Source organism: Molothrus aeneus, chromosome 1, assembly GCF_037042795.1.
Source record: "Molothrus aeneus isolate 106 chromosome 1, BPBGC_Maene_1.0, whole genome shotgun sequence".
Classification (NCBI taxonomy): domain Eukaryota; kingdom Metazoa; phylum Chordata; class Aves; order Passeriformes; family Icteridae; genus Molothrus; species Molothrus aeneus.
In genome coordinates this window covers 17,281,964-17,298,542 of record NC_089646.1, presented here as the reverse complement: position 1 = coordinate 17,298,542, position 16,579 = coordinate 17,281,964, and the positions used below count along the sequence as shown (strand labels likewise).

General features: G+C 40.0%; 1 protein-coding gene across 1 annotated transcript in view; it reads left to right on the top strand.

Moving 5' to 3' along the window:
• The first annotated feature begins 242 nt into the window (after positions 1-242).
• The window catches only part of MYO3A (myosin IIIA), a 113,397-nt gene continuing 97,060 nt past the window's right edge, over positions 243-16,579 (top strand). Inside the window, exons 1-3 of the mRNA XM_066552110.1 lie at positions 243-348; positions 8,222-8,404; positions 13,078-13,212. Coding sequence (XP_066408207.1) covers positions 8,237-8,404; positions 13,078-13,212 — 303 coding nt within the window. The 5' untranslated portion in view covers positions 243-348; positions 8,222-8,236. The remainder of the gene's footprint in view (positions 349-8,221; positions 8,405-13,077; positions 13,213-16,579) is intronic.

Here is a 16,579-nt window from a genome sequence, read left to right as displayed (position 1 = left end):
CTCCGTGTAATCCCCGCGGATCAGGGCGCGGGGCTGTGGCCCGGCTCTGGAGGCGGCCGACCCGGGATGCCCAGCGGCCCCGCCGGGAGGGAGCCTGGGCCGCCCCGGCGCCCCCGCCGCGCCCTGCCCGGGGCGGGCCGAGCCCTGCCGGCTTTGCCGGCGCCTGCGGGGGATTAGCGGGGCAAAGCGCTCAGCCGCCGCTGACCCCGAGGCGGGACCGCAGCCGGGCCGGGGCCGTCCGCAGGAGGAGAAGGAGGAGGGCGAAGCCGAGGCACGGTGGCCGGAGGTGGCGCGGCCCCTGCCCCCTCGGCGGGGCTGGCTCTGCGGGGACCGGAGGTTTCGCTGCGGGTAATCCCCGGCCGGGAGCGGCGGGCAAGGCACCGGGGCGAGCCCCGGCGCCGGTGCCTGAGGGGGGCTCTCCGCGGAGCTGCGCTGCCCGGCGGCCACGCCTCGCCGAGGGGCTTCGGGGCGGCCCCCGCGGGATGGTGGCCCGGCCCCCGGGGGGTGGTGCGGGCCGGGCCGGGCCGGGGCCTGTCGCCGCAGCCCCGGAGCCGACGGGAGCGGCGGGACAGGCGGGGGGTGCGCGGTGCCGGGAGCTTCAGGCACCGGGGCATGTGCGGGTTGGCTCTTGCGGTCTCTCGTTCAGATTAATTCTGCTTGTTTACACTTTTTCTTTTTTTCCTCCCCCTTTTTTTCCCCCTCCCCTTCGTTTTTTGGGGGGTTCGCTTTGGTTTTTTTGGTGTTCTTGTTTTGTTTTTTTCCGCTTGTGAGTGAGTTTCTGGATAAGAGACGCGTGCGGAGCGGTCGGGAGGGATGCCCGCCCTGCCCGCGGTGAGGCAGCCGGGCGCTCCGGGGCGGGCACAGCGCTGCCCGCCCGGGGGACACGCGGGGCTGTGGCGTGACCGTGGCCTCGCAGGACGCGTGTGCAGCCCTGCCGTGCCCGCCGTACGCTCGCACCCCGTAACTTCCTCGGCTAATGCTAAGTGCTAGCAAGTTTGCCTGTTGTCTCCACTGCCTTCCTTATCTTGCTATCAAGTTACTGTATCGCTTTAATTTCAAGCCCTGACAAAACTCAGCTAAATTGAGTTGCCACTTTTCTGTTGTTAGAAGTTCTGAGAAATGCGGACTGAGTGAGGTCACTCCATATTGGCTTTTAAAGCTTTATAAGGTTTTATTGTGTTAAAATAGGAAAATTAAGTGATGCTTTAGCTTTGAAAACCAAGTTATTTGCTAATATATTGATCTAGTGTTTAGTCACTGAAAAATTATCCTCATCATTTGCAGTGCCTCTCTTCTAGGAGCCACAAAATTAGCTGGATATAATTTTGTTCATGGATTGCTAATGTCATTTCATTACTTCTGGTGGCACAAAGTCCAAATACAATTTGACAATTCCCCCTACCATTATTAATCTTCTATCATTATTGTAATCCCCTGCAGAAATATTGTCTGTTGGACAATAATTGCCACAAAAATCTTTAGCTATCATTTGTTTTCAAAACATCAGAGCTTTTAAAATTGATGACAGTAGTTAAATTTAGTGTTTTGTTTCCTTGTTCTTTTCATACCCCCTTTCTTTAACTAAAGATTGGCTTTTAAAAAGGTTTGGGTTCTGTACTTGTATCATGTTTAAACCCTGAAGGATTGCAATCTAGTGGGTGGCCCCTATGCATGAGAATAGATTGAATGCTTACAGCCCTCGCTGATTCTTTAAGCTGCTGCTTCCAAATCCCCTCCTCCAATGGAGTTACCTTAGGCTGTGGGGCATGGCAGGGAATGGATGGAAACCAAGGTGGAACCTAGCACTGAAGTAGATCCCTTGTGTCTGAGAACATTCAGAGAGCAAAGGGCTGGAGCCTCCTGTGAGCAGGGCTGGCCAGTTCAGTCTTCAGCAAGTCAAAATGTCAAGATCAGCTGAATAATAATCCACAGATGAAATGTCAGTGTGGACACCCAATATGCATTTATCAATACCAGGAGATCAGGTACTGATACCACACAGCCCTGCTTCTCTACTGCGTGTAGAAGTTTTACAAAGGTCAAGGAGTCCAGAGGCATCAAATGTCTCTCAAAGCTGTCTTGCTTTGTTGGGAAAGTTGTCACTGGATAACAGTCACTGAAGAAAAAAAAGTGTTTTTAGAAGAAGCAGTTGCCCAGCCTTTCAGAGAGTAAACATTAAAAAGTGGCCTTAAAACCAGGTCAGTTTCTTCCATGACCAGCCCTAAGATTGATGTATGTACTTTGAATTGTGCTCAGGAGAGATATATTGCCTAAATTGATCACCACTCCTTGACTCCAAATGCTTTACACAACCATTTATTCCTGAATTTACATTAATTTAGGGATTGGTTGCTGGATTCAAAGTTTGCTTGGTAATGTCATTACATGGTGCTTGCCTTGTTTGTGCATCATCAGACAATGTCCAAGTTGCCTGACAGCTTTCAGGTGGTGAGATATGGCTGGCTTGCAGTTTTCCTGTCCGTAGGAGGGAGCTGATACTCATCTTGTCAGATGTCAGACTAAAACTCTTTATTTCCAGCATTTAAGTAGATAGAATTAATTTACCTTAACATGTCTGCATCTGAAGCAGTGTAACAGGGCTCCTGTTGTAGGCAATGGAAACTTAGCCAGTAGACTCAACAGTGTCTGGAGACTGAGCTGTCTTATGCAGATAAATGCTAACCAGATGAGGTGAATCAGATTTTTATTTCTTTGTAATGGAATTATAGCATCTAACTTAGGTTCCTATAGGTGCATTCTGCATATCAGCTTAGGTGAAGCCTCCCTAAATTGATGTCTTGTGTCTTTCTTACTGGTGTAAGCACACAACAGCAAAAGACATGGACTCACTGTTAGAGAAGGTTGTTGATTTTTATTCTTCATCTACCATAGCTGGGACTAAAGAGATCTTTTTTCCCTCTGGAAGGTTTCTTGCAGATTGGAAGGACCATTGAAAGCAATAGGGAATATATAGAGTAGAAACTAGTAAACAAATTGATGTGAGGTTGAAGAGGATAATTTGTCTAGACATATGGAAAGTACAAAAATTATGTAATTATGCAAATCTGTTGTTTTAAAGTGAAATTACAATGCTAAGTGCATTCAGCTTTTGACAAATGAAGTAAAAACAAAACAAAACAAAAAAAACAGCCTGCAAACCTGCAAGCATGTGTCTTTAACTAATGGCCAAACTAGATAATCTGCTCACACCAAGCTTAGATTTGAGTATAGTTCCCATTCAGATATAGGTTGCATCACTGTTGAAATCAGAGGCCAAATATTCCCCCAGAGTTGAATGGGAGTTATATTTGAATTTCCAGAGCAAAACTTACTCTTTGAATGATGGCTAAGATAATATGCTGTATAAATGAGTCATAATAGCTCTAGCTGAGAATCTAAGCTGCAGTTCATGCTCTTAGTTGAATAATCAAACTATTTATCCAGAAATTGCTAGGTGCTAGTACAATGAAGGGCACATTGTAGCCTCATGCTTTTTGGCTTGTTGTGAGAATTCCGTGTGGCAGCCTTTAACTTTCTTATTAAGTACTTGTCAGTGTGGCATAACTTATGAAATAAGAAGAAATGTGGTTTGGGATTTGATTGTGCCATTACACTAAGTATTTGAAGGCCCCGCTGTGCCTTGTGATCAGTGCCAGACCAAAGAACTTCCAAATCAGATATTGAATAAAGCAATAAATAGGGTGAAAAAGTGAGGTGAGATGGAATTTTTTATTTGATATAACAAGCTGTCTATTTTTGTTTGTTTTGTTTTTGTTGGGGTGATTACTTTTTCTGGCATCCATTAGGCAAGAGGTTGAAGTTTCACAATCTGCAGGAATGCACTGTGTCACTTTCAGAGAGGTAACAGACCTGATGTGCCATGTGTGCCAGTGTTCTTGGCACCTGGCATCTGCCAGTTGTGACATACAGGAAGATGTCTGGCACATTTCAAGGTAGGATGTGTGCAAGAACTGTCTGGTTAAACATAAGGAATGTTTACAATGTGAAGGAAAGAGGGATGGGGACAAATAAACCAGAAGACAACCTCAGTAGGTGTTTTTTGAACTGAACCAATGAGCTCCTGGTCCTGGTTTTCAAGACCAAAAAGTTGTGGTAGCCAGGAGACAAGATGCTGATGGGAACCTAAAGGCTGCATTTGTTGTAGTTAAATGTTAATAGATGTCTGCTTTGCTAATCCTGTAGGCTCCCTGTGTGGAGGAAGATGAGTGACATGAGGCAAGGAGCTCTCATTTTATTAACTCTTTATGGAGGAAATGGATATGTTTTCATCCAAGTGAGATGAAGGTCTATTCAGAAACTGTTGGGGGGGAAAATTTTTTAGAAAGTTGCACAGTTAGGTGGTATGAAACAGTGGTGAAAATATTGGATTAACATATAATATTCTATGTGAAATTCAGGCTCCATCGTGCTTTCACCCCAGCTGGCAGAAGCAAAACCAATGGCTTATTCCTGTGCGACTGTGTTGTCTCTAGTGCTCTGTGGCCTTGCCTAAAAAGCCCTCCACAGGCCAATTGGTTTGTGTCTGAAGCTTTGGGTGTGATATATGTATTTCACTGGCAGCAATGAGATAGTCCAGAGGCAATATACTATGTTCTTTAGCAGGCTTCCCCTTCCCTCTCCAAACTGACTAGATACTGAAAATGATGGAGAATGCAGTGGTCTGTCAGCACAGCTGCTGAACATCTCTGTATATCAAGGCTATCTCTAATATTTGGCCTGAAGTCTGCTCCATAGGGTGCATATGTTTGATGTGAAGCAAAAAGTCGCTTAGGAATGGCACAAATAAATTCTCACCCAGTTTGTTATAACTGGCACCAGATCCCCCTCTCAGATAAAAAAAACCACCAACCAACAAACAGAAAAAAAACCCCAAACCTTGTTTTATTTGAACTCCAAATCTATTTTTTCCTTGCCCTGAACATCCTGAATTTATTTGCTGTGTCAGTCTGTTTGGCTCTCTCAAATTTACAGCACAATGTGCTCTGTGATTTAAACTTTGTTTCATGAACTCATTAGGAGCTATAACTAACATGACAAAGAGGGGCTCAATCCCCTTTTCCCTAGGTCAGTCTATCACGTAAATTCATTTATGCACCACTCAAGCCATCAGGTTTTGTAATTTATAACCTATAACTCTTAATTTGTACACCTCCAAGCAAAACCAAAAAAGTAAAACCTAGCTGGGGGTAAGAGACTGCTTATCCCTTTTCCTCTGTCATGTACAAGTGTTCCCTTTATCACACCAAGTAGCAGGAAGGCCTCAGCAGTCCAGCTCCTCTTGGATTTGCTTCTAAAACTTTTTGGGTAGGCTGATATTTTATACCTTCCAGCTTGAAAATTTGACCTATACCATTTTTTATAAGTGAGCAGATTCTGGGGAAACTACAACAGGAAAGATGACAGGAGACAGAGATTTGCCAGTGATAATGGTGCGTAATGCTCGTAATGGCTCTTGAGTTCTTTCAGACCACCTGTCTGCCTGCTTGGTGCTCTTGCTTTGACTTACTGGTGCTGTGCCAGCATCCATCAGGCCTCCCCAGCAGGTTAGCCAAATCTGAGCAGAAGCTGAGTGAACTGTCACACTGAACGCTCCAGAAGTATTTTAAAAAGTTCTTTTTTTCCTAGCGGTTCAAGGGTACATTCCCAGCTTAGAGGTTTGGATCAAGTTATAAATTGTGGTGTGTTTTAAGTAAATTTTTAATGGTGAAGGGTATGATAAATTATCCAGTTGGTTGGGCATCTAGACATATTCCAGGAGCAGTCCAATTTATTGCTGAAATATGAGGTTAAATCATTATCAGCTTTGACAACTTCACTGAGATGTAATAAAACATTATCCATCATCCAGAATAGAACACTTGAAATCATTTTATTTAATATATTTTTTTAATAATAAAAGTGAAAAATAAACCATTTGTCTGCAAAGACTTGTTCTTAAACTTGGTGAAAATGAGGAAACATGGTATTCATTATAATTTATCCACGTTATTATTTTGAAGCTGTAAATCAAAAGAAAGAACTAGGGTGAATAAGTTTTCTGGAATAGCACTCTTAAATTATTGAACTAAATATGACAGCTACTGAATGCATATTTTTTAAGTATGTGGTGACTTTTCTTAAGACTAGATGATGTGGAACTGTTGTGATTTTCAAAAGAAAACAAAAGCACATGGCAATTTCTCTAGCACTTTTTCTCTGGTAGCCAAATAGCACCTGCAGGATCACGTTTCCTTAGCTCTTTAACAGTTCTCATTGTACCAGTCTCAGCAGACAAATAAGCAATTGATACTGGGAGTCAATGAATTTCAGCTTCATTCTATCAGTGTATAGGGAGTTAATGGAGCCTGGGAGGCTGTCTGAAGCACCAGGTTGGAATGTTACTTCTTGGAGTGTTCTGCTTAGTTTAAAATATCCCTGCAGCAGGGTGGTCCTTTGCTTATTTGAAGATTCAAGGTATCAGAGTTCCCAGCTTGGCTCTGGCACAGTCTAAATACATGAAGCTGTTCTTTGAGTTCCTGTGTCAGAAGTGCTCATCTTCGAAAGGGAGGAAATAAATCTTCCTTTCTTCAGTGCTGCATATCTCCTACTACCTGGGTCAGAAGCTCCTGTGTTTTCTTGTGACGTGAGACACAGCAGGCTCTAGATTTCAATGGAAAATTACATATTCTGTAGAAAATAGCCTGTATGTAGACAGGCTTCAATATGGTTTGGATGCCTCAGTTCTTATGAAGGCAACCATTGATACTTTTTTATTTTTTTCCTCTTATAAAAAAAAATCACTAGTCACAGGTTTAGTAGTATCCAGTAAGATCTTAAACAAACAGCCTCAATTTAAAATACTAAAGCTTAGAATGAGAAATTTTGAAATGCCATCATTATTGAAACCCTCAAAGCAAGGGTTTGAGATTATGAATCTTCATCCCTTTATCATCCCAAATTTAGTTATTGTTTTGTATAGTCCCCTAATTACAGCAGAGTGCAGAAGCTAATTACAAAGCATTTATGCATGAAGTGATTAAAAAATGCCAACAGAATTATAGTATTTGAGCACTACTTTAAAGGCAAAGAAAAAGAAAGTTTTGACTCAATTGTGTTCTTTTTTGGGGGCTTGACCTGAATGTGGTGAAGCTCCCAAAGCATGGATAAAGACTAGGCATAAGGTCATGCCTTAGGAAGAGACTACAATCAGTGTCCTGAGTAGAGTCTGTGAATCCCAGGGCACAGGAGAAAGAAGCAAATTTTGAATCTGGAATGGAAAACTGAGAATATACTTTTTACAGCTGTATGACTCTGGATCTTGATCTTTACTTTGACCTTAACCTGGAACAGTGTTAAGGGGGATTTCATTGTATCAGGGAAAATTGGGTCATTTCATTCCCACAGTATTTGGAATCAAGGAGCTGGGCCAGCACTGGCTGCAGTACCAAGAACACCGCAGTCTGCTGCATATTTCCTGGTGAATTGTATCTGTCATGGACCAGGGTGTTGGTGCAACCTGGTCAGTGATGGATACAATTCAGTCATTGTAAAAGGTGTTTCCTTTGCAGTATATGAACCAGCTGTTAAAGGATGTACATTGGTAAGAATGTTTTCCATGACTGAGAGTGCTTGACTTGTCAGAGGACTATAGCATTGTGAAAAGATCTGTCACTTTGGTCTGCTTGGCCTTTTGAGATCTATATCATAATTCAAATCCTCAGAGTAGGCTTGTAAAAGTGATTGTTCATTGTAAGAGTTTGAATGAACCTAATGCTACTATTTAAGATGTTTTGTGTGGGTTTCTTTCCACTTCTTGCTTGATTCTTGGTAATGGACCTAAATCCTTTGGAATTTTATGAACTTGACTCTCATTCCCCTGTCCCTCCAAAGATCTGGGAGTTACAAATATATTCATTGAAGTGCATGGAAAACTGGCTCCACTCAAACTTGATTTTGGTTCAAATTATCATTTGAATTTCCCTTCATTTGATATCATGTTGACTGCACAATATCAAATGAAGGTATGTGCAGTCAATGCAGTATCAAATGAAGGGAAATTCAAGTGCAGCAGTTCTTATTCATTGTGCTGTCTGTGCATGCACACTATATACAAAAACATTTCTAGAGTTTGAGGCTGGAATGTGTATTTCTCTTCCCATTTCTAGGAAACGAATTGCTATTAACCATTTCTTGAGTGAACACTGATATCTCTTTTTCCTAGGAGCCATCATTTGAGATGCTTCCATTGTCTGGGAAAACAATAATATTTGATAGCTTTCCTGATCCTTCAGATACCTGGGAAATAATTGAGACTATTGGCAAAGGAACTTATGGAAAAGTTTTCAAGGTGTTAAATAAGAAAAATGGCAGCAAAGCAGCAGTCAAAATTTTGGATCCTGTTCATGTAAGTTACTTAAATTACTTGGTTAATTGTGAGTTTATGTAGTCTTTTTTTTTCCTCTTAATCTTTGTAGATAATTTGTATTAGAAGTGACTGTAAAATAAGCTATTTCAGCCTGCTATGTATCAGGCTAGCTATCAATGAATTTTTCTTAGCATAAGTGATCTTGGAAGTGGTTGCTTATGGTAAAAGTCAGAAATACACCTAAACTTAGGTATATTTCTTAGGTGTAGCTAAGTTACTTAGGTGTAATAGGTGTATAACTTAGGTGGAGCTGAGTTACATGCTGTGAGTGATACCTCAAAAATAAAATAGCATATTTTATTGTTACTGTTCATTCTGTGTTTTCAGAATGTGCCAAAATAAGTAGGTCTCACAGAGGAATCCATCTTTTCAAATGGAAAATGCAAAGGGATTAGCTCTACACACAAAGCACCAGGCAACTGGGAGGTGGAATTATGACGCTGTAGAGCACAGTTTTGTTTTCAATAACTGACATTTGTTGGGTGGCAGATTAATGCTCAAAGAATAAGGAAGAACACTAGTCTGGTTTGTACAGGCACACCCCACTGACATCAGTGGTGCTGCACGTGGCTTGGGACTTTTCTTAAGACCAAAACATGGGAAAGCAGCTGTTCCTATTTCAGAGGCCCTTTTAATTTCATCATCTGCACTCCCAGTATAGGTTTGTTAGGCGTGTGCTTCCATGGCATGACCTCTGGGCAGGAATGGGTGAGCATGCTGTGCTGTGGGGACCCTACAGGTCTGGAAGTGCACAGCCACACAGGGCTCTTCTACCTCTGCACATCACACAATGTCAGATTATGATCCCATAGACGCAAAAGTCTATGAAATACATTGGTGAAAACATAGTGTCTTCCATTATCTATGCTGTGTTTCTTGCTGATCTGCTTTTTATTTCAGCATGCTTTCAAAGCAACAAATTGCTCATCTCAATTCAATACCACAACCTCTTCCTAAGTAAACATAACTTGCCAAGTGATAAGCATCTTGATGAGTTCAAATGTATTGGAAACTATTTTTGAATCTATTGCTTTCTGTAAACAAGGTTCTTGTGCTTACAATAAATAGGCATGACTTCCTTGCAGTTGGTGTTCATCTAAATGCCTGTTTGGCAGGAAATACTTTTGCTTTCCTATGCTTCAGAAGTGTTCAGGAGTGATTCTTAAGTGGCAGCTGGCTATGGCAGGAGTTCCTGAAGAAATCAGTGAAATTTTCAATGTTCTGTACACTTGTGAGGTTGCAGAAAAAGATTAAAGGATGATGATAGGAAGAAAAAAGAAACAGTAAAGCTGATACTAGAGGAAAGAGAAATGGATAACGTAGGAAAAAGGAATAGAATGTAAAGGAGATGGAAGAAATAGGATGGATAAAGATGCAATATAAGAAATTGAAGATGGGCAAATATATAACTGATGAAAACAGGTTCCTTATTTTAATGAAAATGTGGCAGTAGTGCAGTCAACATCAGTCTTCCAAGACTTGACTCTTAACTAAATGTTTTACCCTTTTTATTCTAAGAACACTATTCTTCTTTGTCCTCTTCTATTTACAGGGTGTCTGGAGTAGCTGCTGTACCTCCATGTAACTGCTAAAATGACAATCCTGTATTGGAAATAAAGTGAAAGCAATAAATGAGTTCTTTTTATTTAAACTGAAAGTATTAATAATGGCTGCAGAGGGAGCCATTGCAATAAAGGAAAAGATACTTTATGTATTTTCTTCTTTATATTTTACAATTCTTTTTCTTTGGAGATTGTTTCAAAATTGTGCCTCTTGAGAGGTAGACGGGAAACAAAGCAGAAGAAATATGGTTTGGTTTAACCGATGTTTTGAAATTAAACTGGGAACCTACATTATCATGGGTGATATAAGACTGAAATAAGCTTTTAATGTTTAATCCTTTAGAGCACAGACTCTTTTTGCTGGGTAACAGCTCAGCTTTTTAAAACTGAAACAGGAAAGTAAAAGTGTTGAAATGAAGATGGGACTGAGAAGGCTTAGTCTTGTCCTCAGGACTATAAGTAAATGCCATTGTACTTTAGAACTCTTAGCTGAATTATCCTATATATAGGATGAAAATTTTCAGTCTGCCATTTCTAATACAGTTTTTTTATGAAGGTAAATATGCTAAATTTAACTAAATATTTCAGGTTTTTTCCTTTATAAAATACCGAGGAATATTTTTCTTTCTGGTAGGCACAGAATGAATATTCTATCATTTAATTTCTCCTTATAATTGTAAAAATCTCATAAAATCTGAGTACCCCTCAGGAGACAGAAACCTCTATGAATTCACAGTAGGATAGTGGGCTAATTCTCTTCCAGTTTCCTCAAGGCAGTCAAAACTATTGTATGCTTTGTTTTTAATTTTTGGCTTTTGACTGTGTTTTTTTTCTTTCTTTTGTTTTTGCCAGATGTGTTTTCTGTCTTCATCCCTGCTTCTTTCTCTTTCCATTCTCTGCCACCTTCAGTACTTTGGTTCTTTCTGCCTTCCTTGTATTTTTTTTCTGTATTATATGTTGTGCTGGGGAAAATTACCTTAAAGTGAATTTCTCCTTTTCTAGAAAGAGGAAAATTCCTGCTGTTTTTCAATTGTTCCAATAACAAGACCTCTAAAATCCTTCCTTGTGAGAAGACTTATCCTGATAATCTTAATATGAAAGTTTAATGGCCTGATTCATGAAGATACTGGTGACAGAGGAAGTTCTTGGAGAACAGTCAAGCTGGTTTCAAGACAAAAGGCTCCTGTGAGGAACTTGAATAGGATAGTAGAGACCTGTATAAGAAACAAGTAGGGAAAGTGCTCTTGGGGCAGTTGTGTTGAACAGAATGAGAAGGAGTATCATTCATTGGGAATACAGAATATCCCCTTTCTCTGCCATAGTCACTTCTGTTTGGCTTTGCTGAGACAGGTTTTTGGCACTGAGCAGAGCTTTTCATTGATACGAAATCCATTCATATGGATAGTGCAGTTCATAAGGGAGCTTTCTTCTAGAATGGATTTTTCACTTCTTTTTGTGTAGTTCTAAATAGCAAATTGTATTAAAATGTTTTAAGTCTGAAATGAATGTGTTAACCTTTTTTTTTTTTTGAGATCTAAACAATGAGGGGAAAATTGCTGCAGATATTTGCTTTCATCTGTTGTCAAGGGGGATTGAATATTTTGTCAGCATGACTCAAATGCAGTGTAATCATCATCCCTCAATGAGCAATTCCAGTGCACAGATGGGATAGGTTTACCTGAGTCATCCAATGCCTGCTAAAGCCTGCCAATGCCCGTGTCCATTTTTGACCTGAAGGGATTTGCACAGCTCCCAGTACATCTGTTGGCAAAACTGGTCCTCATATCTCACCTCCAAAAGGATTTCCCTCACTAAGAAACCCAAGGTCTGTAATGAGAGTGTGACAAAAAAACCCATGATTATTATAGTTCAGTAGCAGAACCCAGAGAGACCATGGATGTCACCGGCTTCTGTGACAGCAGAAAATGAGAAGAATTCCCAGATAATTCTAGAAAGTGGGATGACAAATGAATCAGATGTGGCTGCAGTCATACTTGTTTGTGCACAAAGAGATAGAGAGGTAGTCCCAGTTGCACCATTTCTAGCTGGGGTTACCATTAAGACTAAAGCAATAACACATCCTTTCCCAAGGCACCTGCATACCTACCTACTTGTGGATTGCTCTGCTTTTGCCTTGACATCACAGAATAGTTAAGGTTGGAAGGGACCAGTGATGGGGTCATATCATCTAACCTCTGGGCAAGCAGGGTCTTGCTAGAGCACATGGCACAGGTTTATATCTGGAGAGTTCTTGAATCTCTCCAGAGAGGGACACACCTCAGCCTCTCTGGGCAACCTGTTCCAGTGTTCTGCCACCCATGCAATAAAGAATTTCTTCCTCATATTCAGATGGAACTTCCTGTGCATCAGTTTCTGCCTGTTGCCTCTCGTCCTGTTGCTTGGCACCACTGAGAAGTGCCTGAATCCATCTTCTTGACACCCTCCCTTCAGACACTTGTAGAGGTTGTTGAGGTTCCCTCTCAGTTTTCTCTTCTTGAAGCTGAACAGGTCCAGCTCCCTCAGCCTTTCCTCATAAGAGAGATGTTCCAACCCCTTCATCATCTTTGTAGCTCTCCTCTGGACCCACTCCATTAGCTCCATGTCTTTCTTGTACTGAGGAGCCCAGAACTGGACACAGCATTCCTGGTGTGGCCTCATCAGGGCTGAGTAGAGGGGCAGGATCACCTCCCTCAACCTGCTGGCAATGCTTTTCCTAATACAGCTGAGGATCCCATCAGCCTTCTTGGACCCCAGGACACACTGCTGACTCACGGACAACTTGTCCTCCAGGACCCTTGCTCCTTCCTGAGGCTTGCTCTGTCATACTCCACATGTTCATTAGTCAAAAATGATAAAGAAAAAATAAAACAAAAAAAAAAACCTGTTTTTTATTCCCTAAACAGAACCAGGCTTTGTAGTTCTATAAATGCTATATTTGTGTTCTATTTGTTTTTTTTTTTTTCTTTGTATCATTTCAGACTACCTTTGAATTGACAGAAAATACTTTGTGTTTTTTTGGTTTTGGTTTTTTTTTTATGGCTATCATTATTTATTTGTTAACTGCCATGTATTTCTCATTTGTGACACTAGGATATTGATGAAGAAATTGAAGCTGAGTACAACATTTTGAAAGCTCTCTCTGATCATCCCAATGTAGTCAAATTCTACGGCATGTATTATAAGAAAGATGTGAAAAATGGAGACCAGCTTTGGCTAGTTCTTGAGGTAAATAATACAGAAAAAAGGAGGTTTATTCTAGTTGCTATTCCATTGTTTAGTATAAACTCAGTGAATGAGATGCAAGTCATTTGTGTAATTTTTTTCAAGAGTAGTTGCATGCAACAATGCTGTTGTTTAGTCCTTTTACTGTTCTGATTAAATTGTTCAATGTTCTTATCTTGTTATTACACTGATAGTCCTGTGCCTTCAGAATTAGGATATAAATTCTAATAAACTTACAGGATTTGCTACCTAAAATCTTTCTTTGGTGAAAGGCCTGCCATGGGAATCTTCTTGTAGTAGCATTTCTTTAAATATCACTAACATATGACATAGCAGTTAAAGAATACAGAATATAAAGAATAAGAATAAAGAATATGGTGATTTTTTTTTCCAAATGAAAATATAGAAATTATTTTATTTATAGTGATATTTCTTTAAATATCACTAACATATGACATAGCAGTTAAAGAATACAGAATATAAAGAATAAGAATAAAGAATATGGTGATTTTTTTTCCAAATGAAATGATAGAAATTATTTTATTTATAGTGATATTTCTTTAAATATCACTAGCATATGACATAGCAGTTAAAGAATACAGAATATAAAGAATAAGAATAAAGAATATGGTGATTTTTTTTTCCAAATGAAATGATAGAAATTATTTAACTTAATTCCTTTTTTTCTGTGGGAGGTAAATGCACAAATAGATAAGTAAGCCAATAAAAGTAGCTACTGCCCAAATGCTGTTGACAGCAGCAGGAGAAGAGCATTTAATTTTCCTCAAATTAAGTTCAGACCAAGATGTGTTTGTCTTTAGTTTTGAGTAATCTGTGAGCAAAGGTCTTGATCATTACAGTTTCTATAGATTCACAGCCTGTTCTGTAAAAACTTCCTCTTGTATCCAAAGGGAAATGAAGAATATTTCTGACAGCAATAGTGTGTTTTTCCTAGGAATCAAGAATTTTGCTGTCATTTGATCAGAGTTTTATAAGGTTGAGATTGAAGAATTGGGATTTGTCAGCTAATACAAATCTCCTACCAAATATCTCAATGATTCAGTGGTATCAAATTCTAGAAACAAGCTATCAGCAATGCTTAAGGTATAAAAAAATCTATTCCAAATTCTTATTTGTTCCATTGGAAGATGTTTTTAAGAATGGTTTGCATTGCAAATCATAACAAATTATTAGGCTAGATTGAAATCAAAAGGTGTCAGGTCTTTGTGAAATTATCATCTTGGAAAATCCAGTAACCATTGTGTCTGCTGGGCATTGGAAACTCCCATTTGTGAAACTTCTGGCCTGTAAAGGATGGATGCCAAACAGCCAGGCTGAAACAGACTGGGAGGAAACAGTTAAGTGTTTATATATTAGCTTTTATATTTCACATGGAATTATGTTCTTTAAGTGAAAAACATCAGCCTATGTGTGGAGTATGTTTTATATTTACTCTTATTAAGCCAAGCTGTACATGAGCAAGTATGGAGTGTGTGGAACAGTCTTGGATGCTTTCTGTCACTGCACATGTTGATCTGTGAATGCAATGAATTTCAGCTGGTATGTGTAGATATGCATAAGCAGGAAAATAAATTTCAGTATTGACATTGGTGAAGCTTTCCTATTAATAATAGTGTATGTCAAAGAAAACTGTCATGAAACAGATTTCTCTGTTCAAGTAGCATCTTCTTATCAGCTTGTGTGCAGCTTTACAGTTGCAGTTTCCTTTTCACAGCAGCAATTAAGGTGGCCTGCAGTTTATAAGAATGAGTATCTTTTCATCATCTCCATTTTGTGTTCTTTGATGGGATATGTGGGCAAGACAATTTGGAGAGAAAGTTTCTCAAATTCCTCTAGGAATGGGTTGTGACAGATGGTAAAACTCAGCATTTAGTAATGAATTTAGAATCACCACTGCAGGTTACCAAAAAAGTTATTCAGTGGGGCGTTTGAATCCATATATTTTGATGCTTGGGTCTGGGGGGTTTTTCCCAGAAGAAAAAAATCTTCAGCTTTTTAAGATGTGTCCCATGCAATGTATTTTTAAGAAAACTGCTTATGGGAATGAATGTGAAACAAGAAACATCTGTAGAGAATGACGGTACTCTTGACTATCAGTTCAGAAATGCCTTTCTCTCTGTAGGCTGCACTCAGTTAAGCTGAACATCTGCTCCTCCTTGGATGTTGTTCTAATCACGTTTATAGTACACAATGTTGCAAGAAGGAGGATTCCTGCCAGGTGCATTAAGCTTTGCCGTGTGTGACCAGAGACTCAGGCAGGAGGAACTCTCCTACTTAGTCTGTGTTGGAAAGAAATCCCTTACTTGGGATGAATCAGCTTAGCAGTTTGGTGTCAGCAAACAGCAGCATGATGACACAGCTGAGGCAGTGTGCTGCAGCCCATTTCATTTTGCTCTGGATTTAAATTCAGAAGGAAAAATATCTGAGATAGTTGGAAATCATCTGATGGAAGATGGAGCAGAGAGGAATTGTATCAGGGCCCTACAGGTGGGCATGTAGGTCTGGGGCAGGTGGGGAGAACAAATGGCACAGGCCTTGCCTGGTGCAAAGAACAACCTAGGCAAGAAAGAGTGAAGGCTGAAAGGCCATAGCAAGGTAAATGGTAGGTATTACACAGCTTTTACTTGCTGCTGTAAACCAGAATCATAGTGCAACATATTTCTTTAGTTCACTTCCTACAGAGATCAGGTAGAACTTTTAAGAAGCATCTCAGTCCATTTTCAAAAGATGCAAAGTTATGCATACTCTATTTGAGATTAATTTGGTTGAATTTGAGTCACATAAGTATGCTAGTGTATGTTATAGTCATCAATATGTTTGTATAGGAAATAGAGGAAGCATGCATTATTTTTACAGTAAAAAAACCCTAAAACTTATTTAATGGGCTAAAACTTATCTTGGTAGGGGAAAAATTTTGGAAGGAATAACTTTCCACCCAAAAATACAGTTTTGTAATATCAAAGCGTATTGCAGAAACCTCTCACTTCTGGAGAGGTAGAGGGAATTGCCAAGAAGTGTTACAGAAATAAAAACCTTTCATTCTGCTGAATGTCAAGAAATCTGACAAAATATTCTTTTTAGGTGTTTGTTGTTTTTTTTTTCCTGAAGTATGTACATGAACATTTCAAGAACATTAGCAGCGTCCTGCTGAATTAGGCCAATGGTCCTTGTAGCTCAACTTTCTGTGTACTGTGGTGGCACTAGAAGATGCTATTTAGGAAGAGTTTGTTGTCCAGTTTTTGCAGTCCATTTCCCTCATGATTTCCAGCAACCATGATTGCTATATTACAGACTATGTCCCAGACTATTCCATTTAGTATCCATTTATGGACACACTAAACATGATGCT